The following is a 27,689-nucleotide window of genomic DNA, read 5'->3' on the forward strand; positions in this document are numbered from 1 at the left end:
GTTCATCTAGTTGGCTGCCCACCATCCTCTCTAGATCTCTGACTTGAGCGTTTTCCAAATGTCTCCCTCCCCTGACGGCAGAGCCTGCAGCCAGCTGAGTCAGCAGGACCAAAGCAGCTCCCAGGGGTGGCGTAGGGAAATAATTGCTATGCTGGAGGTGGGAGTTAACTGTTCAGCACAAGTCCAAGCTGACAGCACAGCCTTTTACTGTTAGACTTACTAGTTTCTCCTTTAGCATCCCCCGCCAATGATAGATTAGCCCAGCTTGGAAGGTCACTGGGACTTGTTAACCTTCCTCATGCCTCGGCAGGTATTGTATTCCAAGCCAAAGCAGCAGCTTTCATACAAGTCAATTACAACCTCTCCCCTTAACTGATCGGCTGGTCAATACCTGTCTCTGGCTGATGGGCTTCTCTGTCGCAATCGATAAAAGGGCCAGGCCAAGAGTTAAAACAAGCGGCAGCCAGAACCATCTCTCCAAGGGGCTTGTCTGGGCTCAGACCAACTGGAAGTGGGGGAGGTTCTGGGAGAAGCCATGCATGGAGGTTTTGGTTACATGACCTCATAAAAGACACAGGGAGGGCACCGTCTACTCCCTCAATGGCTTCAGTATCAAAGGTGCTCAGTTCAGAAGCTCAAAGCCAGCAGCTTCCTTCCTGAGTTCCGCGATGTCATTTCCTGCTGCCTGTTTCTTTCCCAGTGAGGTGGTGGTGGGATGGAGAACAGCCCTGTCTCTGCATTTGCTTTTCACTGAAGGTTCTCTTGTCTCCCCCTCCCCCCATGCTCACAGCTTTGAGATCTTTAGTAGGTGGGTTGCAGCTGAGTCCCTCGGTCCCAGCCTTACCTCCACAGCGGTGAGTCGGTGTGTATGTTCCCAAGATGTTCTGTGCCAGCCTGCTGCACCAAGCGCAGCTGCCTCAGCGAGCTGGCAGAGCCCGCGGAAGCCTTGGGCCTCCGCCAGCAACAGATCTATCTATGGAGTGACTGCTGCTCCGATCTGATCAATGGCTCCAGCTGAAGAGTGCTGAGCGCTGCTTGTTTCAGCCGGTGCCTTCAGCCAGAAGAGCTTGTGGGAGGCATCAAGGCTGCAGCAGCAGCTGCGTCTGCTGTTTTGCATCCTACAGGTGGGGCAGGTGTGGGTGGCTGAGCAATCAGTCGGGAGGTGCAAGCTGGCCATTGAGTAATGTGAGCAGATGGCTCATTTCAGCGCAGGTGGCTGCAAGTGGCTGAGGAAGGAGGCAAGGATAGGTACATGTAATTCCCAGGAATAACTGCTGCTTATCTTGTGCGTGTCGAGCTCCTCTCTGAGCACTTTGCACTATGCCCTGGCCTCCCTGCACCCACCTCTGGGTGAAATGCAGCCTCAGTTTACCAGCCCATAGCAAACTGACCTGAGTTAGGGCAGGTAGGGGAGAGGTCAGGGGCATTGGGGTTGAATGTTCCTGCACTTCCAGAAAACATGGGCTGCTTAACAACCCAAGCACTCCACAACCACATCATTTCTCTGGAGGGAAGGATGTTCTCTACAGCCGCCAGCATTACCTTTCTTTCAGAGAAGCAGCAGTGTAGGGTAATGACAGCAGTGGGACTAGGGATCCATACTCCTTTAAATCAGGAGGAGGTTGTAAAGGTGACTCTCTCCTTGTTGGCTGGAGCCGGTACTGGCCAGGGCATTGTACCAGCACTGCTTAGTGCTCCCACTAGTTTCTGTTGTAACGCCTACGTTTCTATTTAATAACAGTAAGTTTTTAGTCCCTGGCCGTTGCTAAAGGAACGTCAGTTCTGTGCTTTGTTCTGTTTCTTCACCAAGTCTGCAAATAAGAACAATCCCTCTGAACTGTCCCTGTACATCCCAGTTAGTGTTAACTCTGAAGCCTACTGATGGTAATTAAGACAGTGCCTATTTCACAGCAGCTAATAAAAGAACTATCTAGCCACTGTGAGTGGTGCTTGGCCAGAGTTCTGACTGGCTCCTGGATCTGACTGTCAGTGTTGGCATTAGACTCAACTAGCCAAATGTTAGACATAGCAGTGTGCATGTTTCAGGCTGGGCCCTTTTATCCTACAGTTTGTCTTTGATCAAGCCATTAGTGTAGTAATTCTACCATCAATGTACAGTGTACACATGTCCAATCCCTAGCAGAGCTGTGCACTGAGGAACAGATGTAAGTATCCAGCAAGCAGCTCCCTCGTAGCCCATAATACAGAGACAGCAACCTACCCTGCAGCTGAGGTGCTGTGATTAGTGTTGGAATGATCCATCCCTTAATGGGAATGGAGAGGGGGTAAAAGGGGTCAAAGTTCACAGGAAGGTGCTGGTGCTCCTGCCCCACTGTTAGGTGGTCTGGAATTCTAGGGTTAGTCAGTTTCATCAGCTCCCCAACCAGATTCCGAGGGTGGTGAGATTCCAGTGCCAGGAGTGTTGTTTTCCCCAATGGGACACCTGGCACAGCAGGGAGCTGGGCGTGCTCATTCGCTCACAACGCCACCCCAGGTGCCCTGTGCTGCAGTGACGGCCACAGCCACGCTAGAGCCTCCTGCATCCCAGAGCTGCTGGCTCCCTTTCAGTTTCAGTCAGAGCCATATGTTGACTAGCCAGGTTCTTTGTGGGGCCTTTTTAATGATGCTGCAGAACAGCTGTTTGTGCTGAGCACTGTGCTCCGGGGAGATGGTTTATCAGAGCTTCTGTTTGTCAGGATAGTTGGCTCATGCCTCCCTCCTGATTGTGCCACTTGCCTCCGAACCAGTCAGCGGCGGAAGCGGGCGGGGATCTGTGCTGTGAGTGGCAATACTGAAGGAGGGAGCTGGACATGTGCTGCAGGCTTTCTTCCTCTACCAGCATTGCCCCAAGCTTGGTACGGCACAGCCAGGCGCGGTGCAAGCTTCCCCTGCCCACTTGCATTTACTGTCTTGGCTTTCCAGGGCTCCTGGCCTTGGGAGGTTTCTTGCCCTGCAGGGGGAAGTCCATTGAATAATACTGAGTTCCTGTAGCGCGATACCACCTCCCTGCAAGACCAGCACTGATATGTGGACTGTGCCCTTAGTCTTGCTCCTTAATTTGTCCCTCCTGTTCTGATCTCTGATCCACCACTTCTCCCCTTTTGTCCTTCATATGCTAACTTTCAGGCATCTCTAGTGCCTTCCTCCTTGGTCTGAGCTGAACTGTAAGCAGCCCAGGGCAGAGACTTGTCCTTTTTTTTTGTTTTATTTTTGGTCTGCAAAGCATCAGCTGCTGCCAGGGTACTATAGAAATAAAAATACAAACATACAGCGGGCTCACTTCTGAATCCGTGAGCTGCAGCCAGCTCTGGGGTGGGAAGGAGCAGGTGTTGGTGCACAGCGACACTGCCCGAGTCTAGCTTGGGACAAGAAGCAAAGAATGCTGTATCCGACTGAAATTGAAGGTGGCAGAATCCAGCTGGGCTCTCCAATTGTGGGCAGTGCCATGAGATCTTCCGTGCTCATTGCTGGTCAGGATGGGGTTGGGACCTGGTGTCTTTCAGCAGTCTCATGTTCCCTCCCCTAGTTTCAGGGTGAACCTGCTGCCAGCATGCTCCCCACTGAATTAGGAGCATTGCTTCCACAGCACGTAGTTGTGTGGTGGAGGTCTCCCATTTGAGGTGTCGTCATCTGCTCTGGACCTATGTGGGGGAGTCACGGAGGAAAGATGCTAAGTTTTAAAATACTAACACAATCCTTTGTGGCTCTGAACCATGGGGGAAGGGGAAAGACACAGAAAAACAATCCAGTGTTTATGAAAACTACCCAGAGCCAGAGAACCTACTACTCCTGTTGATAGATGATGAGCAGAAATTAGCAAAGGATTAAATAAGAGTCTGTTAAATATAAACCTCAGCTTTGGGGTTGGTTCCAGGCCAGACATCCCCAGGTAGAGACATGAGCCATGGTGGCTGCTGGGTGAACCTGAAACTAACTTCTTAAACTAGTTAGGGGTCAGGATCCCCCTAGGGTGAGTCACCGCTGGTGCTAGAAAAGCTGGAGAAGTGCCCAGGAAGGGCCTAAGTGGGGCATTCTTTCATTAGAATTGCATTCCCCCTGCTCTTCCATTGATTCCTAAGCAGCAGCAAATGAAGAATTTCAGGGCCAGGGTGGGTTTGGGATTCAGTCAAATGAATTTGCTCATCTTCTTGTTATTAATTAGCATTACAATAGCCTCTAGTGGCCCCATTGTGCTAGACACTGGACAGATGCAGACAGCCTCTGCCCTAAAGAGCTTACAGTCTAACTAGATAAGACAGGGTGAGTGGAGAAACTGAGGCACAGAGAGGCACAGCAACTTGCCCAGACCTGGCAATGGGACTCAGGTCTCCTGACTCTGTCTGGTGCCCTATCCACTAGGTCACATTGCCTTCTCCCAATGCCCTGACTTCAGGTGCTGGGTGCGAGTCCCGCTGTGCTCTTGCCTTGTGCAGGGCAATCTCTGGACTGTCCCTGGAGTGGCACTGCCTTGTGCGTAAGGCGGTGTCGTCTCGCTGTGCTGCTCACGACTTCTCGTCACACACTTATCCGAGTTTGAAGCTTTCCTCCCGCTCCTTCCCTGGGGCTCATGGGCCTGTTAAAAGGGAAGAGCTGCCGTTTGCGCTCTGCATGCCCTGCAGGGACTGAAACCACAGCAGCGTGTGCCTGCTGGGATTCTAATTACCTGGATTCAAAAAACTAGTCTATGGAAATCTTGAGTCCCCCGCCCTGCCACGTGCCCAGAAGAGAATCTTTCATGCTGCCCCTCTAATGCACCAGGCTGGTTGCAGTGACTGGCGCTCTCCTTTCACGTTTTGCACGGGGAGAGGGAAGGGGCCCTTTTGAAGCTGCACAGCAGAAGCGTCGCTGTCAGTTCATCACAGCTAATTGCTCCGAGCCAGATTTAACTTTCAGACCTGTGCTGGCTCAGAAGATGTTTGAGCCGTCACGCCTGCCTCCCAACAAATCCCCCATCGCTGCTGACTGAGCGTGTGTAAGAGACTCCAGCAGTGGCCTCTGCCTCACTGCCATTCCATCAGCTGTTTAGTGCCCCACTGCTATCTCCATTCCCTTGCTGCTGGGAGGCCGGCGGGCTGCCTTCCCTGCGGGGCTGTGCAATCTGCCCTGCTGCCATGGAGTGCTGTCACGTGCGATTTGGAATGGGGGGATGCTAAGGGGCAAGGTGAAGCCGGTTACTCCACTAACTAGAAACGAGCACCAGTGATTTAAGCTCTCAGCCAGCACCCAATTCACTGCACGTCTCTAGGACTTTCCCTCTGAGGAACCTGTTAGGACAGGTGGGCACAGGCTGAGATAATGCGGTGCCCTTTCAGTTTCAAGGGGAGTTGGGCACCTACCATTCATTATGTCTGTTGTGGTGACACGCAGGACCCCAGTGCGCTAGGTGCTGTACGAACCCAGAAGAAAAAGCTGACAGTCCTCATCCCTTATTTTCACTGGGATCTGATTTTCAAAAGTGCTCAGTACCTGCAGCTCCAGTGGAGATCGAGGGGAGACGCAGATGCTTCTGCACTTCTGGAAATGGGGCCCCGAGTCTCCTGCCAGCCCTGTGAGGTAGGGAGGTATGAGCCCTGTTTTACAGCCAGGGACACTGAAGCAGAGAAGGGGGCTGATGTGCTCAGTCCCATGCATGGTCTGTGGCAGCCCCAGAAATAGAAGCCAGCTCTCTCTGGCTTTAACCACTAGATCATGTTTCCTGCCATGCTGTTTATTCCAAACACCGCTGAACTGCAGCAGTCTCTGGAGTGGGGAGAGGAGAAATGTTGCTTACAGCTGCCAGGATAAACACTGGTTGTGAGATCTTGCTTTAAAGGGTGGAACTGCAGTGGATGTGGATGTGATGAGCCAACTTTTCAGATGGATGTTTAAACATCCCCAGTGATGGCCTATCCATTGCACCATCTGGATCAGGATTCTCTCTGACACATGCTTTAGAGGAAGGTTCAAGAAACCTCACTTAGGCAGCTGTGGGATAATCTTAGGTTTCCTCCTAGTAACGAGGAATTGGCTTATGCCCTGAGCATGAGGTTCATGAAATCTGCATGTCTAGCTCCCATGATTTTGGGCAAGGAAGGTGGCATAGTCCTGCTGAGTTTCGAGTTCAGGATCTACGTTTGTAGCCTAGATCAGTGTTTCTGTTCTTAGACTCATGAATAAACATCACTTGCCCAGCAAGGGGCGGGGGGAGCGATGCCAGTGATTCGTAGCATTCCGATTACTCAACCCTCCCTTTCTCACTGGGCCTCCGTTTTACTTTGATGCAGAATCAAACCACAGCCTTTTCTACCCTGAGAATGGCCATGTCTAAGGCTGGAAATGCAGAGAGAAAAGAGGCTTGTGCAGAGCATAGAAGTCAGCGGGATTTGCTGCTCCCACCCAAGGCCCAAACGAGATCTGTATTTATGATGCAGCTGGTGCCGAAGCAGCTGCCTCTCCTGCTGCGAGCTGGGCGTCTCATCCCAGCAGAGTGGCTCGGTTCAGAACAAGCTGACGCCGGATACGCTCGTGTTAGTTCCAAGGCCAATATTGATTTTTTTTTTTTAATTCAGTAGCCTTTTATACTGGCCTCTCCAAACTCTGGGCTGTGCTCTGGAGGGACTTGTGAATTGCAGCCTGGGTCTCTGCTTCCCAGCAAGGGAGTGGGAGGGGGAACTGGGAGTCCCAAATCACGGAGTCTAATGCTGTTTGCGACCCGCTGGGTGACTGTGGCCAAGTCACTTAACTTCTCCCTGCCTCCGTTTGCCCATCAGTAGCCTGAGGGGTCATGAGGCTTCCCTGTTTCCTAGGGGCGCAGGGTGACTTGTGGGAAAAGCCGCTTGGAGCTGTTCAGATTAAAGGAGCCATAGAGGGCACAGCACACCACTGTCGTCATCAGTATTTGCGTGGACTGAAGGAGCATCTGGCTTTGGGCACTGCGGGTGGGGAGACTAGACTGCTCAGGTGTCATTGCCCATCCCCACTCCCCATCTGCCTAGAAGCAGCAGCATGTACCGGGCAAGGGAGTGATCTGAGGGGAGGGCAGTGGACAGAATGACCAGGCTGCTGCCTGGAGTAAGAGCCCATCCCACCCTGCAGGGCATTTTGGGATACTGATGAGGGGAGGTGCTAGAAGGGACAGGGTCACCAGAGGGAGGTACCTTGGGAGCATTCGGGTCTCAAGTGGTTTCTGCATGTATGGCATTTGGGGCCATTGGCAGGCTGGCTCCATAGCCAAGCATGGTGCATCTCGGTGGGCCTTTTCCTCCATAAAACCATGAACGACAGCTGTGCAGACACAGAACCAAACTGAGCAGAAATCAGGCCTACAGGAAGTAGACTGTGAGAGCCGGGCATCTCCCACATGCCCCTCCTGTAGGAATGAGATTGTGCCTGGTGCCCGAATGAATCCTTCATAAATCCAACACACCCTTTCTGCGAGCGAGCAGTGGGGTGTTGTTTGTCAGGCCTAGGCAGAAGACTGGGGTCACAGGGTGTTCTGTGCAGACTGGAAATCGGGCACATTTTTAACAGTGAGAGTAATTAACCAGGGGAACAGAGTACCAAAGGTTGTGGTGGATTCTCCAGCACTGGCGATTTTTAAATCCAGACTGAATATTTTTTTTAAACAGATCTGCTCTAATTCAAACAATTATTTCAGGGCAGTTCTCTGGCCTGTGTTACACAGGAGGTCCAACTAGATCACAATGATTCCGTCTGGCCCTGGAATCTATGAAACTTCAGCCAAACAGCAGGTTTCCCCTGCGGAGACAGGATAACTTGGGTTGTGATCTCCTCAGACAATCGAAGGAGCATCAGGCTTGACTAGCGCTGGAACAGCAGCCTCCCAGGCAAACCCATGTTCTGCCGCATGTGGTGGCTGGTGACCCAATAGATGGCGCTGTTCCCTTTATGGCATTAGTTACCTTCTTCCAGATACAATCAAGGCCCTGATTGCTTTGCATCATTAAAGACCCTGGTGTCTCAGCCAAATTCCAGTTCAGGCAATTAAATTCCAGGTACCTGAAATCTCCCCTGCCATGACAGCAGTCTTCTCTCCTTGCTGCTCTGTGGTGCTGCTTCCTGTTAAACAGCTGCTACCCTCCACCTCAGAGGGGGGTGCATGTCATTGGGGTGTGAATTGATTTGGGGTGTGAAGCTGTTTGGTGTGATAGGCACTCTGACTTTAAGCAGCAGTGTCACTGGGTCCCTCCCTTCCTGAATTTCCTACATAGGGCTTGCTGTCTGTTCTGCATCCCAGGGCTGCTGACTTTCCTGAGGGCTCGAGCTCTCCACCCCTTTAACCTGCCTTCAGAGAACTAGGTCAGTTGCTCAGTAGCTGTTAACTCTGCGTGAGGCTCGAGTGGCCTGTCCTTATCTTTCTGGTGGCTGCATGTGGTGGGCAACATTTAGTGTCCTGCTCGGTTCTAACAGCAAAACCAGCCCATATCAGGAGCACTTTCTCCACTAGCTGTCAGATCTATTAGCAGGGCAACCACCACTGAACTCGGAGAGCTGGCATGCTGGTAATGTCTCTGCTGCCTTTAAACTCTGGCTTGGCAATCAGTGTAGTAGGAAGGAGCCCAAGGAGAAACTGCTGCAAGCAGCCTCTGGAGGAACCAAGCCCAGATCAAATATGCAATCAAGGGAGCCCCTTCGCTGCCTTTGCAAAGGAACGCAAGGTTTGAGTGGCTGGTGGCGTTTTCCTCATGCCTATCTGAATCCCAGGCTTTAGATCTATGCTGTGTGCTTCTCTTCGGGCATCTCTCATCTTGGATTAGGGCATAAGCCCCCTGCCTTCACAGAGGGAGTCGCTGTGTGACCATCTTGCCATCCCCACGGCCTCCAGGGATGGATTAGGACTATAAATGGGGCCAACTCCCCTGCCCCCCAAAAATACCCCATTGGACAGGCTTTTCCTCCCAGCCTGGTCTCCTTGATCTTCCCCACCCAGCTTCCAGATAGACTGTTTCACTGATCCAAGGAGATGGCTGGTTCTCTTGGACCTGCGGGCCTGACTTTAGGGACTCTGCTTTAATACACCACCAGCACTCTCAAAGGAAGTGGTAAGTAAGCTTAGCTGGATCAGGTTTTTATTAGTAAATATCGAGAAACGTCAATTTCAGTGCACACAAACCCACAAAAAATATTTCCATTAATAATAATCAAAATGTACAACTAGGCAAGGGGCTTGAGAACTTAAGAGTCAAAAATCCAGGGAATTAGGCTTTGGAATTAGGCTTGTTCCAAATGGGCTAGGAAATGAGCTACCCCTCTGATAGTCAAAACACATGTGATTTGTTGATTTAAGGATATTTATTTTGTATATTCTGACATGTGATGCTGATGCTTCAGGTTTTAATGGTTATAAAGCTTTCACTTTTGGAATCTCAATGCCTATTGTCATTAAATAATTATTGTTTGGCACCACCCCCCACCCCCCAATTTCCCACAGCGGTGACAGTTTATGATGAAAATGCTTACAAATAAACCTCAGTTTTCTCAAAAATAAAAATCGAATTCTGCCAAGCCTACTTGTAAGCAAGGAAGTGACTCACTGGTTGTGGTGACCGTGATGTGGTGCCTGGGGGTGGTAAGTTGTGCATTGTAGGCCTCTGCTACCCACCTAGCAGCCTGCTAGATGATTGGATACACAGTTCTAGCCAGTAGCACCAGAGCTGGTGAGGAAGCCCACAGCCATTGGAGCGTCTGTACTGGCTTATCTACAGAACAGGACTGCAGCTCTGGGCGGAGCTGCCCTGTCAAGGTGTTAAACAAGCACTGTTAAATTGCAAGCGCTGTTTGTGCAGCGCTTGGCACAACGGGGTCTTGATCTGTGCTTGGGGCTTATAGGCACTACCGCCCTGCAAAGAATAATTGTGTTACAGGTGATCCCAAGGCAGCATGGTGTTCCGTGTGCTGGGGGACTGGGCTTTCCAGATTTCCCAGGCTGATTTTTCGCTGTGCTATACAGTTTTGTTACAGATCTTGTTCTAGAAGCCAGAGCTGCCATGAACCAGTTCTACCCACCCCTTTCCCCCTTGATCCCAGCTGCAGAAGAGTGACTCAAAGCAGGGACACAGAAATGTGTTTGCAGCAAGGATGGTGGCACTATGGGGAACTCAGCCCGGCATCCCTCCACATTATAGGATCCTGACTAAGATACTAGGTGCTCACGTGGCCTCTCTCCTCCTCTCACCACACCCTTGGAGACACGTCCTCTGGATTCTCTCCCCGTTTTGTTTTATAGAAGAGGATGTGGAGAACTTTGACGTGACGACCCTGTCTCAGGATGTGTTGCGGAGCATCGAAGCCGACAGCTTCTGGTGTATGAGCAAACTACTGGATGGCATACAGGTAAGTGCAGCGGGAAATGGGCCCGAGCAGATTTCTCTCTGCTCCCCCCTCTCTCTTAGATAGCAGTCCCAGTGTCCGCCATCTGTTCCACCTTCAGGCCACACCCCCAACTTGAGTGACATTCCTAGTGATCTCCCTGTACCTAACCCCTCTGGTTACAGGCTGAATCCTGCCTAGTTTTAGAGGCTGGGGACTCAAAGCCAGGAACTTCCGAGTTCTAATCCTGGCTCAGCTACTGACTACTCAGTAGCCTTGTCCAAGTCACTAATCTGTGTCTAGTCCCCTCTTGTTCCTCACAGGGCTGTTGTGCTGAGTTTATTCTTGACCCCCTTCTAGCCTGGCTTCTGAAACGGCTTGTTCAACGGTTGGCTGCTATCCTACTTCCCCACACGCCAACTCCCACATCCAACACCCCTCCTCTCTGATGGGAACTGTCCCCATGAGTATGCTCTCCGATCTCTCATGCCTCTTGTCCCCCAGTAAACATGCTGCATCTTGTTCCCCAGACGTGTGCGGTTCCTCACGTCTCTGCCTCTCATTGCCCCGTAGAGCTGCAGACTTCTACCCCTCCCTCCTTGGCTTGTGGTCCCACAGAGGCCTGCGGACCTCCTTGATCAGGGTCCCAGAAAGACACATGGACTTACAAGTGGCAGTAACAGATGTCCTCTGTCTCCTTTATTAAAAACACTCCCCTCTTTTATCAGGATCGGCCTTCCTAACAAAGTGAGAATTAAGTACTCTCTCTTTCTCTGCCTATTTATGTCCCCATTAAAAAGGAATTTTGCTCTGTAAGCTCAAGATTGCTTTCCTTGCAGCCTGACACAAATTAACTTATTTTGAGATTTCTCAAGTGTGCTCTCTTGTGATCTGAGCCCCCTGTATGTAGCAAGAAACAAAACACACAATGAGACACATCAAAGTCGAACACCTTCCACTTAAAATAGAGTAATTACCACTTAGCACCAGTTGAGGGATCTCAAAGCACCTTACAAAATTGCCCCTGCTTTACAGATAGGGAAACTGAGGCACAGAGGGGTTGAGGGACTCACCCAAAGTCACCGCATGAGTTGGGAATAGAATCCAGGCGGGAAAGCCTGGTCCTATGGAAGTCTACAGCACGAGGCCCAGTAGGGTCAGGATTTCATCTCAGGTCTCCTGATTCTCAGTCTGTATATCTAACTACTAGTCTGCCCTGCTCACTAAGCAAAACCCTAATGCTCATGTTTTCCAGGGATTCTGGCTTACACTGGGCCTAGTCTGGCAGCAAGCTTCCCCAACAGGGAAATGAATTCAAGAGCAGAGGATCTCACCACCCCAAACTCACTGTCTCCTGGACAGTTCACATCCAGGGACTCTTAGCAAAAGTGTGACAGCTGATCTGAGTGATCCCAAGAGCAGGCAGAAGGAGAGCAGGTCTCTTAGTTCCAAGCCCCAGGATGCTTTCACTACAGTAGCTGCTGCCTTTGACTCTCACTGTCTTCCTGCAGGATAACTACACCTTTGCACAGCCAGGGATCCAGAAGAAGGTCAAAGCACTGGAGGAGCTAGTCAGCCGGATCGATGGTAGGTGGTGAGGAGATCCAAATGGGAGCAAGGCAGGAGGGGGAGGTCATGCTGTACACACCTCTTGTTTCTCACCCCCTGCAGTTTGATGATAAGAACATAAGAGTGGCCAGACTGGGTCAGACCAAAGGTCCATCTAGCCCAGTGTCCTATCTTCCAGCAGTGGCCAATGCCAGGTGCCCTAGAGAGAATGAACAGAACAGGGAATCATCAAGTGATCTAGGCCCTGTCACCCATTCACAGCTTCTGGCAAACAGAGGCTCGGGGCACCATCCTTCCCCATGCGGGCTAATAGCCATTGATGGACCTATCCTCCATGAATTTATCTAGTTCTTTTTTGAACCCCGTTATAGTCTTGACCTTCACAACATCGTCTAACAGAGTTCATTGGTTGACTCTGCACTGTGTGAAGAAATACTTTCTTTTATTTGTTTTAAACCTGCTGCCTATTAATTTCATTTGGTGTTCTTGTGTTCTGAGAAGGAGTAAATAACACGTCCTTATTTACTTTCTCCACTCCTGTCATGATTTTATAGACCTCTATCATATCCCCCCTTAGTAATCTCTTTTCCAAGCTGAAAGTCCCAGTTTTACTAATCTCTTCTCATATAGAAGCTGGTCCATACCCCTAATCATTTTTATTGCCCTTTTCGGTACCTTTTCCAATTCCAATATATCTTTTTTGAGATGGGGCGACCACATCTGCACACAGTACTCAAGGTGTGGGCATACCATGGATTGATATAGAGGCAATATGATATTTTCTGTCTTATTATCTACCCCTTTCCTAATGATTCCTGACACTCTGTTCACTTTGACTGCCGCTGCACATTGAATGGATGTTTTCAGAGAACTAGCCACAATGACTCCAAGATCTTTCTTGACTGGTAACAGCTAATTTAGACCCCATCATTTTATACGTATAGTTGGGATTATGTTTTCCGATGTGCATTGAATTTAATCTGCTTTTGTTGTCCAGCCACCCAGTTTTGTGAGATCCCTTTGTAACTCTTCACAGTCTGCTTTGGACTTAACTAGCTTAAGTAGTTTTGTATCATCTGCAAATTTTGCTATCTCAGTTTACAGCTTTTTCCAGATCGTTTAGGAATATGTTGAATAGGACTGAGCCCAGTACCAGACCCGTTGGGGACACCACTATTTACCTCTCTTCATTCTGAAAACTGACCATTTATTCCTGCCCTTTGTTTCCTATATTTTAACCAGTTACTGATCCATGAGAGAACCTTCCCTCTTATCCCATGACTCCTTACTTTGCTTAAGAGCCTTTGGTGAGGGACCTTGTAAGAGGCTTTCTGAAAATCTAAGTAAACTATATCCACTGGATCACCCTTCTCCAACATTCTTGTTGATCCCCTCAGAGAATTCGAGTAGATTGGTGAGGCGTGATTTCCCTTTACAAAAGCCATGTTGACTCTTCCCCAGCAAATAGTGTTCATCTATGTGTCTGATAATTCTGTTCTTAACTATAGTTTCAACCAGTTTTCCTGGTACTGAAGTTAGGCTTACTGGCCTGTAATTGCTGGGATCACCACTGGAGCCTTTTTTAAAAATTAGTGTCACCTTAGCTATCCTCCAGTCAGCTGGTACAGTAGTTGATTTAAATGATTAAATTCCTCTCCCATTCCCCCACGAGGTTCCCATAAACCAGTGGTTGTGCCAGAGGGTATCCGAATCAGAACAGAGGCTACAAACCATGGGAAGGGGCTGGAAGTGGGGCTTGGTTTGGAGAGGGGAAGTGGGGCGGAGTTAGTTGGGAGGGGTGTGGCTTGATGAGGAAGGGGGCTGGGTTGGCTGGAAGGCATGCGGGAGGCGACATGGTTTTGGTGGGGTGGATTAGGTGGCAGAAGGGACTCAGGTGGAAGGCACACAGCTGGGGCCATGGCTTGGCAGGGGAGAGGGCTTGGCTGGAAGGCATGTGGGCAAGAGCGTGGTTTGGCACGAGTCAGACTCATTTGGCCAGAGAGCACATGGTAGGAGGGACTTGGTTGAAATGCATGTTGGGAGGGGGAGGGGGGCACATCGTTTAACAGAACAGGGGACTTTAATGCACAGGGTAGGAGGAGGCTTGGTTTAATGGCGATAGGGGATTGGGTTGAAATGAACTTGGACAGGGGAGGGGATTGGTCCTGAGAGTGCTTTGAGGGGCAGGGCATTAGCACACAGAGCCTTGGGCCCCATGGGGATCCAGATGTGTAATGGAATGTGCTGTTTCAGAGCAGGTACACAATCACTTTAGGAAGTATGAGGTCGAATACCTGCAGTTTGCCTTTCGCTGGATGAACAATCTGCTGATGAGGGAGCTCCCCCTGCGCTGCACCATCCGCCTGTGGGACACCTACCAGGTACGTAGGACTAAAACTTCCCAGCCTCCCTGTTTTTTGCCCTAGGGCAGGCCCCCAGCACAGCCTCACCAGTGGTGGGTGTGGGGCAGCTGCAGTGCTAGGAAGGCTCTGGCGCTCAGAGATGAGCAGCAGCAAAGTGACCTGCTCCCTCCTCTTGTCTGCCTCGTGCAGCCCAGCCCTGAGTGCCTGCCACAGGCCTGCTGTGGGGAGCGCTTGGAGCAAAGGCAGGCTAATCTGGGCCTGCCGGTGCTATCCTCACGCTGACTCTGCTGCAAGGACTGACCCAGAGTTTTGTGTCCTTTCCAGGCGGAGCCAGAAGGATTCTCCCATTTCCACCTGTACGTCTGTGCCGCCTTCCTGATCAAGTGGCGAAAAGAGATCTTGGATGAGGAGGACTTCCAGGTGAATCCCTGGGGGGCAGCCCCGCTGGTGGGGAGGAGGGAAGGGGACATAATTGCCCATTGGGTGGTTTATGTGTAGGTGGTTAAACATCAAGCAGTGAGATGCACCGCATGAAGCTGTGCGTGTGTGTTAGTTGCACACAAGTGATATATCAGATCATAAAATCTACACCCAGGTTCCACCCCATAACCATGTAACAGAGGACACATGGTTGGTTACACTGAGCATAGGGCAAAGCCGGTGCTCTGGGATCCTCTACCACAGACTCACTGTCTGACCTTGTGTCGCTTTGTGCTGTGGTTCTCATCTGTAAAGCTGGAGTGTTAATGCTGTATTTCACAGTGGGGTTGTGAGGATCCGTTAGTGCACCTCTGACAAGTGCTTTGAGATCCTCTGGAAGCTGAAGAGGGGCGTACCAGGGTGTGTATCCAACTCTCACACAGAGCTGGGTATGCAGTTATTGCTGCTGCCAGGGTCTGAGCAGTGCGATCGTTTCAATGGACCAGGGAATGTGAAATCCATTTGGATAACAGGGAGCAGTTCATGTGTGCTGATATCAGGCTCGTTCGCTATAAACACTTGTGTGCTGCAGACTTGAGGTATGAAGGCTTCAGTGCATCAGGAAAAGGGTTGGAGGATGTGACCCCATTTTCCATGGATAAGTGAGGATGGTTAATAAAGGGTCCGCTGTCCACCTTCGGGTGGCCACCAGCAAGCAGGAGTGATGTGTGTGTGTTTGTGCAGTGCTGGTGAAGCTATATCTCTCTCTGCCTTCAGGACTGTGGTCAGCTCTAGTGTAAACAGGTGCAACTCCATTGACATGATGGAGGCAGCATGGTAGGCATGAACAGGGCACTGGACTTGGGCTCAGGAGACCTGGGTCCTATTCCCAACTCTGCTGCTGGCCTGCTGAGTGACCCTGGGCAAGTCACAGCCCCTCTCTGTGCCTCAGTTTCCCCCTCAGACCACCTTTGTAAAGCACTTTGAGATTGATGGATGGAAAGTGCTTTGTGTACTAAAGCTAGAACATATCATTATTCAGTGCTGCTGTGCCTGCTTATACCAGATCTAAATTTGCCCTACAGCTGAAATCCCTGCTCCATTGCCTCCCAAAATAAGAAGCCCTTTTTCCCTTGTTTCAGGGTCTTCTAATGTTGTTACAAAACCTACCCACAATACACTGGGGCAACGAAGAGATTGGACTCCTCCTTGCTGAAGCCTACAGACTCAAGTACATGTTTGCGGATGCCCCCAATCACTACCGCCGATAGGTGCCAGGACTCGGTCTCCCCATCCCGGCCTGATCTAATCACTGTGGCATTTCATCGTCGAAGTCCTTGGACACGCTGGCCAGGAGCCACTCCTAGCTGTACAAAGCTCACATCGACTTTTGTCTTAACTTTTGTGTGTGCCTGCCTGCCACTCCATGTGTGGATGTGCCACTCAAACGACCATCAGTATTCCATGCCGTTCTGGTGGCCCAAGTCTGGGGGGAAAGGAGGCAGAGAGTGGCAGCTTCTGTGGCTTTAAGTATAAACTGAGCCAAGGATTGAGCCTCTGGATGCCCCCGCAGGCCAGGCCTGGCTGTCACCAGCCATCTTAGCCTTGCTGCCTCTTGTTAACCCACCCAGGCACACACGCGCGCACACACTCCCAGCTGGGTCCATTTTCCCTTCAGACACAGTTTGATCCAACTCCCAGACAAAAATGCCTTACCAGAGACCTGCCTGGGTGGAACCCTTTCTGAGGGCAGCAGTGCTGTAGGATGCAAAAAGCTCTCAGGGCCTAGCTTCACTCCAAGTGTCTGAAGAAACGCAGCACTTCAAGGATAACAGGAGACATGCTTGTGCACTCTCTCTCTTCCTCTCATGCAGCACATGGGTGCACGCATATTGTGGGGGGTGCACGTGTGTGAGGGAGGCTGGCCCATCCATGCACTGTCCTGAGTGACACATGTTCACTGGACAACACTCCTCCTGTGACTGATCTGACCTGCTGTGCGCACAGCCCCCACCCCACCCCCCGGCAGGGCTGGCAGGGGGGGAGCTGTGCCTCTTGAAATCCTCTTTCCATGACGACACTCCTCTTCCTCCAAGGCATATGTGTATATTGTGGTCTTGTGTATATGGGTAAGAGATGTACAATATACGTCTTCTGTTTGTAGCAGATATGATTTTATATTTATAATATGCGTCTCATGCGTGCAAAGGCTGCCTAGGTACAAGTACGGTAGGGCTCCGGTCTCCTCTGGTGTTCGAGGTTGCCGAGCTGTAGGCATTTCTGCACTAGCACATTAAGAGACGAGTGTTGAATTCCTATTAGGAAAACTCAACTAGAAACTTACAAATCGGTTTCAAGTGGCCTCCAGTGCAAGAGGGGCTGGGTATTTTGAGGAGATGGGGGAGGAGCAGCCCCTGGAAGAGCCGGGATGTGAACTGTGGGGTGTCGGCCAACCTTCTCCACACTTGGCCGTGCCCTTGTGAAGAGTACTCCAGTAATCTCCCGAAGCACTGTAGTGTGGCTATCGTCTGCTGTGGCGGCTTGGGCCATTACTGTGCATCGCTGCAGTATCCTTCTTAAAGGGGAATGTGCATAAATCTGCTTCTTTTCTCCTGCCTCCCTATCGGATTGTCCCACTGACTCTTCAGGGCCATGAAGAAAAAGGCCTGGGCTCTCTTGTGTGTCTGTCTGCACTCCTGGGGAGCAGAGCAAACAGAGGAGATGGCTTATGCCCACATGACACCTCCCTCTCTATGCTCCACACACAGACCTTGCCTCAATGTGCTTTTAAAAACCCAAATTTGAATGTTTTAATGTAACATTTTATTCCTGCCGGAAGGCGCCATCTCAGTGCCAAATGTTGATCTCTTGGGGCCAATTTCTTCACAGGGGGAGATCCTCCCCCTGCTCCAAGGGGTGATCTTGGCATATCCCCTGGGGACCAGAGCGCACTGGTTATTATTTGAGTTGTTCTTATTGGAAAGAGAGTCCCAGTGGCATTAGTCAAATAACAATTGCTGGAGAGGCTGGAGGACGTGAGAACGTAAAAGTGAGAGCTGTGTTGCCAATAAAACTCCAACCAGTGTCTCAAGAGTTGCTTTCCTAATCTGGAGTTGTTGTCTCAGGCATTCTGACTTTACTTTTTTTGTGTGTGCCTTTTGTTGTTTTCTCTGAGAGAGCGACCCAATGGTCATTAGTTTAACATGACTAATTAAAAAACAAAAACCCAACAATAACGTGTGCCAGAAGCTATTTTATTTGTTGGCGGGGGAGAGAAGGGGTGTAAGTGAAGCCACTGGACTGTTGGGTGACCTTGGGCAAGTCACTTCACCTCCCTGTGCCTCATCTGTCAAATGGGGATAATGATATTGACCTCCTTTGTAAAGTGCTTTGAGGTCTTTGGACGACAACCTATACATAAGGGCTAGAGATAATGATTATTATTTACTTAGGGTCTTCAAATAGATGGACTATTGCTTCCTCTCTTCTCTGAATTAACCTCCAGCCTCTTTCACTTCCAGTCTTGATTTTAAAAACTCCAGGCCTTTCTAAAAGATAGGCTATATTTCAGTCACAAATGATTGGCTGTAGTTGAGGTTCTCTGGCCTGGGTTATGCAGGAGGTCAAGCTACATGATCATAATGGTCCCTTCTGGCCTTACCATCTGTGAATCTAGACTCCATAAAACCTGCATCTCTTTTAAATTAGATTCCATATCACTCTTACTGCTGGGGAAACGTGCTGCGGTAAACACCATGGAAGCTAAAGTTCCCAGTGCTGAGACAGGTACAGCGTGGGAAATGGTCTGGGGGATATATACCCATTGGCACCTGGACCAATTCATTAGGCTACTAAGTGGCTATTACTATGGCCCCTAGAGGCTCCATTGTGCTCGGCGCTGTACGTGCACATAGTACAAGACGACCTCACCATCTAAATAGACAAGACAGGCAGAGTGGGGAGTGACTGACCCAGGTCTCAAATCCCTGGCCAGGGCCTTGTCTACTAGACCAGTGCTTTGCAAGCTATCCGATGTGGGGGACCAGTGCCATATTATTATCCTATTCGACGCCCTTATGAGGAAACTCACCGTGGACCGGCAGCCGATGGCTTGCAGACTGGCAGCGGTCCACGGACCACCACTTTGAGAAGCACTGTACTAGACCATGCTGCCGCCTCAGATGGTGACAATTTCTGGCCAATACTGACCTGGGTTGGGTTCAAAGCAGGACCTTAAAGAGCAAAAAATCCATCTTCTCACCTCTTCCCCTGAGCCAACCAGCCTGCTGACTTGTCAAGGAGCATGCAATCCTCTTCCCATGCCTGCCTGGAAAAAAATCATCAAATCACAAAAAGGGCCATAATTTGTAGAAGCATTGTTTAATTTTGATCAAAATTGGCAGAAAGCTTCTGAACACAATTGATAATGCAAGGATGTACTCAAAACAGGACTGCTTTGGAACATCTGGAAACTGTTTAGCCCCAGCTGATATATTTTATGCATCTTCCTATACTTCTTGGCCTGCAGTTAAAGCTAAAGTGTGTAGTCACACGACATCTTGTCATTTATAGAATGGACTGGTTTGAGAAAAGTTTTATCTGTCTACTATTTTTATGACATTATGCAGCTAAGACCTCTAAGTTTTGATGTTATGTGCTCAGCTGGAGAAAAGTCTAAAACCCACATAATACAATTGTAATTATCTTACTATCACTGAATACAAGAACAGTACATGTAAACTACTTATAGAACAGTAATGACTCCTAGTAGAAGGGCTGTAGAATGTCTTGTGTGAATAACAAAGTATAACCACATACTCTTATGTAACCCTACATAGCACTATGAGCTACTGCATGTCTAATGCAACTCTCCTTTGAGCTATATTCACTCAGAAAAAGTCTCAGTAATTTGCATAGTTGAAATGTTTCTAACACACCCCTCAGAATCTCTCTGATGTGTTCAATACCCACTTGCTACACTCGTCACAGCTGCATGCCTCAAAGCCCTCCCAATCTTCCCTGCAGCATTTCTATCTCCTTGTTGCACAGCTACTCACACAGCTATACTGCAGAAATGGGAGGATGGCTGCTGGAGCAGGTAGCAGCACCATCACTGTAGGAGCCAGATATTCCATGCTATCTATTGTCCATCCCTTGTTAACAGGGGACACTTGAAGGTATTGAACTGTTGCATGATTCCCTATGTATGACTGATAATTTGCACCTTTAAGGTGCTACCTGACGGAGGCCATTGTTCCCGTTTTAGTACATGTTATCCGGATATGCTTGCTTCTCCCCACAGTCCAATAAAGATACCAGTGAGCCATAGGCTGCTGACTCTGAAAAAGCTGCAGCTGGCTTGGCTTGCAGGTACCTACCTTCAAATCTTGCTAGTGACACTGAGCAAGGACTACTTGTCAGCTACTGCTTGGTTCTTTAACTCTCTGGTTAGCTCAGGTCTGTCCATGCCATGAATTCAAAGTAATGGTCCTAATTTAGAAAGCCATCAACAGGCAGAGACATAGCTACCTCCCAAGACTGTTGGATCAACTTTGATAGATGACCAGGTCCGAGTGTTTTGCCTCTTTGCCCTCAAAACTGCTCACGCTGTAGGTAATGGGAGTAGGCTTATAAATGACAGCATGCAGTTAGGTTACTGACACACTCCCAGCTGATATTTCATGCTTGATCTTGGGATGGGATGAAATCACATCACTCTTCTTTTGCACAATACTAGGGGCAAAAATGAGCAGTGTTCATGTAGAACAAGCCTCACTAGCCTTCCCCTCAGCCGACCAACACATCTCCAAAAGCCAATAAGCCCAGCATTAGTAGACTTTCACTTTGGTTCTACAAAGTGGCGCTGCTGTGAGCAAGACAGGGAATGCCAGCCAGTGCAAGAGACATACAAAGGCTGCAGTAGCATTTCTGTTTAAAAGTTAAACTATGCCAGTAGAAGGCTTTGGTGCAAATTTGTGGTCATAGTCAAGGAATTTCTTGAGATGCAACTTCCTTCTCCTCCTGGCAAAGGACTTGTGCTTAATTTTAAAGTGCTCTAAAATGCAAATGCAGCACGAGCTTGGCTTGAGAACTGCTATGCCAGATAGAGAGCTAGTACAGTGTTGGGGTCAGTTGGTGACTAGAATCTCCCTTTTCCTCTGACCCAGAGAACTCTAGCAGAGTTTTAGTTGGAGATACAAACACTACTGAGCCAGGGAGTGAACTGAGCATGCGTGTGCTCAGGACCTGCTACAACCCCACACCACACAAATCAGGGGAATTACAGGTACACACGCAGCCTGTACCATAGGAACTCTTGGTTCAGTTTCCCTCTCTACGTGATGAGGAGAAGGGATCAGAGCAGAGAGTTCCCTCAGTCTTTCCTCTTGAAGCCATTCCACATTAATTCACTATTAATTGGGCTCACGCAAGACTTAAATATGAGCAGCCCAATCTAGCATAGTGTGCTCCTGAGAGGTTAGCAACCTTATTCAAATCTACCCTCTGGTTGTTGAGGAGATGGGATCTGAACAAGGAGCTTCCTCAATCTTTCCTAGTGAGGCTGTTCCACTTTAATTCACTATTAATTGGGCTCAAACAAGACTCAAACATGAGCAGCCCTCTCTAGCATGGTGGTTTGGGTCTGCTACTGGGATGCTAGCAACCCTAGTTCAGTTCCCCTGCCTGCCTGATGAGGAGCTGGGATCTGAACAGGGAGCTCCCTCAATCTTGCCTATTGAGGCTGTTCCACTTTAATTAACTACTCATTGGGCCAACTAAAAAGCTAGAATCACTCTATAGTCCCATGGTTAGGACTCTTGCCCAGAATGTAGGTGATCCTGGTTTGAGTCCTCCCTCTACCCCTTAGAAGGGGTTTGAAGAGGGTTCTCCTCTCTCCCAGGTGACAGAGGGGGGTGGTCCTTGTTTAAATCCCCTCTCATTCACAGGAGCCATTGCCTTCCTCAGGAAGAAAGGGGGCTTGAATTAAGAACCACCCACCTAGCAGGGGGTGGGAGGGGGGGGTGGTCCCTGGGATGGGGGAGATCCAGCTTCAAGTCCCCTAGCAGAGGGGGGACTGGATCTCCCACAGCCTGGGCAGGGGTCTAGGACAAGAGTGATTCATTTTTATTTTTTTTCCCTCCTGCACCCACTTAATTAAAAAACAAAACAGCCTAGGTAGCAAATCCTTTCATAGAATCATAGAATTCAAGATCAGAAGGGACCATTATGATCATCTAGTCTGACCTCCTGCAAGATGCAGGCCACATAAGCCGATCCACCCACTCCTGAACTAATTCTCTCCCTTGACTCCTGCTGTTGAATGCTCCAAATCATGATTTAAAGACTTCAAGAAGCAGATAATCCACCAGCAAGCGACCCCTGCCCCATGCTTCAGATGAAGGCAAAAAACCTCCAGGGCCACTGCCAATCTACCCTGGAGGAAAATTCCTTCCCGACCCCAAATATGGCGATCAGCTGAACCCCGAGCATGTGGGCAAGACTCTCCAGCCAGACCCTCTGGAAAAGGCTAACAATATCCCAACATTGACCCTTTGTACTAATTACCAGTGTGGCACGTTACTGACCTATTGACTAAACCTGTTATCCTATCATACCATCCCCTCCATAAACTTATCCAGCTTAATCTTAAAGTCATGGAGGTCCTTCGCCCCCACTGTTTCCCTCGGTAGGCTGTTCCAGAATTGCACTCCTCTGATGGTTAGAAACCTTTGTCTAATTTCAAGCCTAAATTTCCTGACTGACAATTTATATCCGTTTGTCCTCGTGTCCACATTAGCACTGAGCTGAAATAATTCCTCTCCTTCCCTGGTATTTATCCCTCTGATATATTTAAAGAGAGCAATCATATCTCCTCTTATCCTTCTTTTGGTTAAGAAAAACAAACCGAGCTCCTCAAGTCTCCTTTCATACGACAGGCTTTCCATTCCTCGGATCATTCTAGTGGCCCTTCTTTGTACCCGTTCCAGTTTGAATTCATCCTTCTTAAACATGGCAAGAAGAGGGGGGAATTGAACCAGGGCCTCCACCACCAAAGCTCAGTGCCATAACCACTGAACTAAGGGAGTCTCCTCAGTGCTACCTCTGGCTTTGGCCCAATTAATAATTAAAGTGGAAACATTTCAACAAGAGACAAAGAGCAACCCACAGGCGTAGCTGTTAAATGGGTAGCAGACAACATTGAAAGAAAAAAACCCCAGCAAATCTTAATAGTGAATAAAACAGACAACAGACAGCGGAGCAGTGGCTGTAGGTAGAGATGTAAGAGAAGAGGTAGCTGAAGGGGTGTGTGGGGGATGGATATAGGTATAAGGCAGTGACTGGGGGGGGCTGTGAAGCAGTGGTTGTGAGCAGAGATGTGAGGTGGAGATAAGCTGGGGGCTGTGGGGCGGCAGGGGTGTAGGTGTCAGGGAGTAGCTGGGGAGGTGCGGGGCCAGGGCACTAGAGGGGGCTGTGAGGGACAGGGAGGGCAGTGACTGCAGGTAGAGGTGACTGAAGGGGTGTGTATGGGCTACAGGTGTAAGGGGGTGACTGGGGGATATGGGGGCTGTGAGGGGCGAGGGACAGTGACTGAAGGTAGAGTGTAAGAGAAGAGGTGGCTGAAGGGGTGTGTATGGGGTACAGGGGTAAGAAGTTGACTGGGGGGTCGGGAGGCTGTGAAGGGCAGAGGGGCAGTAACTGCAGGTAGAGATGGCTGAAGGGGTGTGTACAGTGTACAGGTGTAAGGGGATGACTGGGGGGCGGGGGGCAGTGACAACAGGTCGAGCTGTACGATCTGGGGGCAGTGATTGCAGGTAGAGATGGCTGAAGGGGTGTGTACGGGGTACAGGTGTAAGGGGTGATGGGAGGGATCGGGGGGCAGTGACTGCAGGTAGAGGTGGCTGAAGGGGTGTGTACGGGGTACAGGTGTAAGGGGGTGATGGGGGAATCGGGGGGCAGTGACTGCAGGTAGAGGTGGCTGAAGGGGTGTGTACGGGGTACAGGTGTAAGGGGGTGACGGGAGGAATCAGGGGGCAGTGATTGCAGGTAGAGGTGGCTGAAGGGGTGTGTACGGGGCACAGGTGTAAGGGGGTGATGGGGAGATCGGGGGGCAGTGACTGCAGGTAGAGGTGGCTGAAGGGGTGTGTACGGGGTACAGGTGTAAGGGGTGACGGGGGATCAGGGGGCAGTGATTGCAGGCAGAGGTGGCTGAAGGGGTGTGTACGGGGTACAGGTGTAAGGGGGTGAGGGGGGGATCGGGGGGCTGTGACTGCAGGCAGAGGCGGCTGAAGGGGTGTGTACAGGGTACAGGTGTAAGGGGGTGACGGGGGATCAGGGGGCAGTGACTGCAGGCAGAGGCGGCTGAAGGGGTGTGTATGGGGTACAGGTGTAAGGGGTGACGGGAGGGATCAGGGGGCAGTGATTGCAGGTAGAGGTGGCTGAAGGGGTGTGTATGGGGTACAGGTGTAAGGGGGTGACGGGGGATCAGAGGGCAGTGACTGCAGGCAGAGGCGGCTGAAGGGGTGTGTATGGGGTACAGGTGTAAGGGGGTGACGGGAGGGATCAGGGGGCAGTGATTGCAGGTAGAGGTGGCTGAAGGGGTGTGTACGGGGTACAGGTGTAAGGGGGTGACGGGAGGGATCAGGGGGCAGTGATTGCAGGTAGAGGTGGCTGAAGGGGTGTGTGTACGGGGTACAGGTGTAAGGGGGTGACGGGGGATCAGGGGGCAGTGACTGCAGGTAGAGGTGGCTGAAGGGGTGTGTACGGGGTACAGGTGTAAGGGGGTGATGGGGGAATCGGGGAGCAGTGACTGCAGGTAGAGGTGGCTGAAGGGGTGTGTACGGGGTACAGGTGTAAGGGGTGACGGGAGGGATCAGGGGGCAGTGATTGCAGGTAGAGGTGGCTGAAGGGGTGTGTACGGGGTACAGATGTAAGGGGTGATGGGGAGATCAGGGGCAGTGATTGCAGGTAGAGGTGGCTGAAGGGGTGTGTACGGGGTACAGGTGTAAGGGGGTGACGGGAGGGATCAGGGGGCAGTGACTGCAGGTAGAGGCGGCTGAAGGGGTGTGTACGGGTACAGGTGTAAGGGGTGACGGGGATCAGGGGGCAGTGATTGCAGGCAGAGGTGGCTGAAGGGGTGTGTACGGGTACAGGTGTAAGGGGTGACGGGGATCGGGGGCAGTGACTGCAGGCAGAGGCGGCTGAAGGGGTGTGTACGGGTACAGGTGTCAGGGGGTGACGGGAGGGATCAGGGGGCAGTGATTGCAGGCAGAGGCGGCTGAAGGGGTGTGTACGGGGTACAGGTGTAAGGGGGTGACGGGGGGGATCAGGGGGCAGTGACTGCAGGCAGAGGCGGCTGAAGGGGTGTGTACGGGGTACAGGTGTCAGGGGGTGACGGGGGATCGGGGGGCAGTGATTGCAGGCAGAGGCGGCTGAAGGGGTGTGTACGGGTACAGGTGTCAGGGGTGACGGAGGGATCAGGGGCAGTGATTGCAGGTAGAGATGGCTGAAGGGGTGTGTACGGGTACAGGTGTCAGGGGTGACGGAGGGATCAGGGGCAGTGATTGCAGGCAGAGGCGGCTGAAGGGTGTGTACGTGGTACCGGTGTATGGGGGTGCCGGGGGGGATCAGGGGGCAGTGACTGCAGGCAGAGGCGGCTGAAGGGGTGTGTACGGGTACAGGTGTAAGGGGTGACGGAGGGATCAGGGGCAGTGATTGCAGGCAGAGGCGGCTGAAGGGGTGTGTACGGGTACAGGTGTAAGGGGGTGATGGGGATCAGGGGCAGTGATGGCAGGCAGAGGCGGCTGAAGGTGTGTACGGGGTACAGGTGTAAGGGGGTGACGGGCGGGATCAGGGGGCAGTGAGGGCAGGCAGAGGAGGCTGAAGGGGGGTGTACGTGGTACAGGTGTCAGGGGTGACGGGGATCGGGGGGCAGTGATTGCAGGCAGAGGCGGCTGAAGGGGTGTGTACGTGGTACAGGTGTAAGGGGGTGACGGGGATGGGGGGGCAGTGATTGCAGGTAGAGGTGGCTGAAGGGGTGTGTACGGGTACAGGTGTAAGGGGTGACGGGGATCAGGGGGCAGTGATTGCAGGCCGAGGTGGCTGCAGGGGTGTGTCCGGGGTCCAGGTGTCAGGGGGTGACGGAGGGAGCAGGGGGCAGTGATGGCAGGTAGCGGGGGCGGAAGGGGTGTGTCCGTGGTACAGGTGTCAGGGGGTGACGGGAGGGATCAGGGGGCAGTGACTGCAGGCAGAGGAGGCTGAAGGGGTGTGTACGTGGTACAGGTGTAAGGGGGTGACGCGAGGGATCAGGGGGCAGTGACTGCAGGCAGAGGTGGCTGAAGGGTGTGTACGGGTACAGGTGTAAGGGGGTGACGGGGGGGATCAGGGGGCAGTGACTGCAGGCAGAGGCGGCTGAAGGGGTGTGTACGGGGTACAGGTGTCAGGGGGTGACGGGAGGGATCGGGGGGCAGTGATTGCAGGCAGAGGCGGCTGAAGGGGTGTGTACGGGGTACAGGTGTCAGGGGGTGAAGCTGGGGATCAGGGGGCAATGACTGCAGGCAGAGGCGGCTGAAGGGGTGTGTATGGGGTACAGGTGTAAGGGGTGACGGGAGGGATCAGGGGGCAGTGATTGCAGGCAGAGGCGGCTGAAGGGGTGTGTACGGGTACAGGTGTAAGGGGGTGACGGGGATCAGGGGGCAGTGATTGCAGGCAGAGGCGGCTGAAGGGGTGTGTACGGGGTACAGGTGTAAGGGGTGACGGGCGGGATCAGGGGGCAGTGATGGCAGGCAGAGGTGGCTGAAGGGGTGTGTACGGGGTACAGGTGTCAGGGGGTGACGGGGGGATCAGGGGGCAGTGATTGCAGGCAGAGGCGGCTGAAGGGGTGTGTACGTGGTACAGGTGTAAGGGGGTGACGGGGGATCGGGGGCAGTGATTGCAGGTAGAGGTGGCTGAAGGGGTGTGTACGGGGTACAGGTGTAAGGGGGTGACGGGAGGGATCAGGGGGCAGTGATTGCAGGCAGAGGTGGCTGAAGGGGTGTGTACGGGGTACAGGTGTAAGGGGGTGACGGGAGGGATCAGGGGGCAGTGACTGCAGGTAGAGGAGGCTGAAGGGGTGTGTACGTGGTACAGGTGTAAGGGGGTGACGGGAGGGATCAGGGGGCAGTGACTGCAGGCAGAGGTGGCTGAAGGGGTGTGTACGGGGTACAGGTGTAAGGGGGTGACGGGAGGGATCAGGGGGCGGTGAGGGCCGGGGGGCCGGGGAGCTGCGAGGCAGTGGTTGTGAGCAGAGATGTGAGGGGGGGACAAGCCGCGGGTGGCTGTGGGGGCAGCAGGGGCTGTGCACGGGGTGTAGGTGGCTGGGGGGGGGGGTCTGTCAGGGACTGGGGGTGTGAGGCGCGGTCCGTGGCTGTCTCCCGCCCACCCGCATTCCCGAGATCCGGCCCAGCCGGGGGCGCGGCCGCTCCCGCCCCGCGGCGCTCACCTGGGTGCTCTCCCCCTCCCGGAAGGCCTGGGCCACCCGCTGCCGCAGGAAGGCGCCCAGGTCCCGGCCCCGCTTGGTCGCTTCCGCCGGCCACTCCTCGCAGAGCTTCAGAAACCGCCGGTAGCGGGTGGCCGCCATCTTGGGACTGGGGCTCACACGGGGCCACGCACCCGCCCAGAGACGTTTAAGAGGTCACGTGACTAGGAGTATGCCAATAACCTCTCTAATTATTCAAAACTACGGCGGTCGAGAGGGGGACAATCGCCGAGAGCGGAGGGCGCGTTTGCAACCATGGCGCACGTTCGATTCTCGGCAGAGGGTCAGGTGGCGCATGCGCAGCATGGTCCAGCGAAGCCATGTGCTTCGGGCTTGAGCTGGGGCAGCAGGAGGCGAATACGCATGCGCCGAAGGGGCTCGAGCCTGACACTTTGACATGTGCCCTGAGATTCCCCCCTGTGGCTGGGAGCAGCGCGATCCCAGAGGGGAAGGTGGGGTGTAGCGCAGGGTGCAGAGCCTGGTCCATGCTCCTCGTTCTGACCTGCCTCCAGCGT

At 51.9% G+C, this 27,689-nt stretch overlaps 2 protein-coding genes across 3 annotated transcripts in view; one reads left to right on the top strand and one right to left on the bottom strand.

Annotated features, from left to right (window-relative positions):
• TBC1D22B (TBC1 domain family member 22B) overlaps positions 1–17,890 on the top strand; it is a 38,400-nt gene extending 20,510 nt beyond the window's left edge. The window contains exons 9-13 of the mRNA XM_039535378.1: positions 10,226–10,332; positions 11,820–11,895; positions 14,131–14,258; positions 14,565–14,660; positions 15,803–17,890. Of these exons, the coding sequence (XP_039391312.1) occupies positions 10,226–10,332; positions 11,820–11,895; positions 14,131–14,258; positions 14,565–14,660; positions 15,803–15,931 (536 nt within the window). The 3' untranslated portion in view covers positions 15,932–17,890. The remainder of the gene's footprint in view (positions 1–10,225; positions 10,333–11,819; positions 11,896–14,130; positions 14,259–14,564; positions 14,661–15,802) is intronic.
• Positions 3,180–27,437, bottom strand: LOC120403769 (ubiquinol-cytochrome-c reductase complex assembly factor 2-like). Of its 2 annotated transcripts, none has more exons than XM_039535380.1 (3): positions 27,139–27,437; positions 18,922–18,983; positions 3,180–3,641 (listed from the first exon to the last, which is right to left on the bottom strand). In XM_039535380.1, exons 1-3 carry the CDS (start codon positions 27,274–27,276, stop codon positions 3,566–3,568), a joined length of 276 nt encoding a protein of 91 aa, XP_039391314.1. In that variant the 5' UTR covers positions 27,277–27,437; the 3' UTR covers positions 3,180–3,565. The 2 variants fall into 2 exon arrangements, with proteins under 2 accessions (XP_039391314.1, XP_039391313.1); XM_039535379.1 differs by lacking the exon at positions 3,180–3,641 and adding an exon at positions 9,061–12,076.
• Between the last annotated feature and the right edge of the window lie 252 nt (positions 27,438–27,689).

This window comes from Mauremys reevesii, linkage group 4 (genome assembly GCF_016161935.1).
Source record: "Mauremys reevesii isolate NIE-2019 linkage group 4, ASM1616193v1, whole genome shotgun sequence".
NCBI classification, from domain to species: Eukaryota; Metazoa; Chordata; order Testudines; family Geoemydidae; genus Mauremys; species Mauremys reevesii.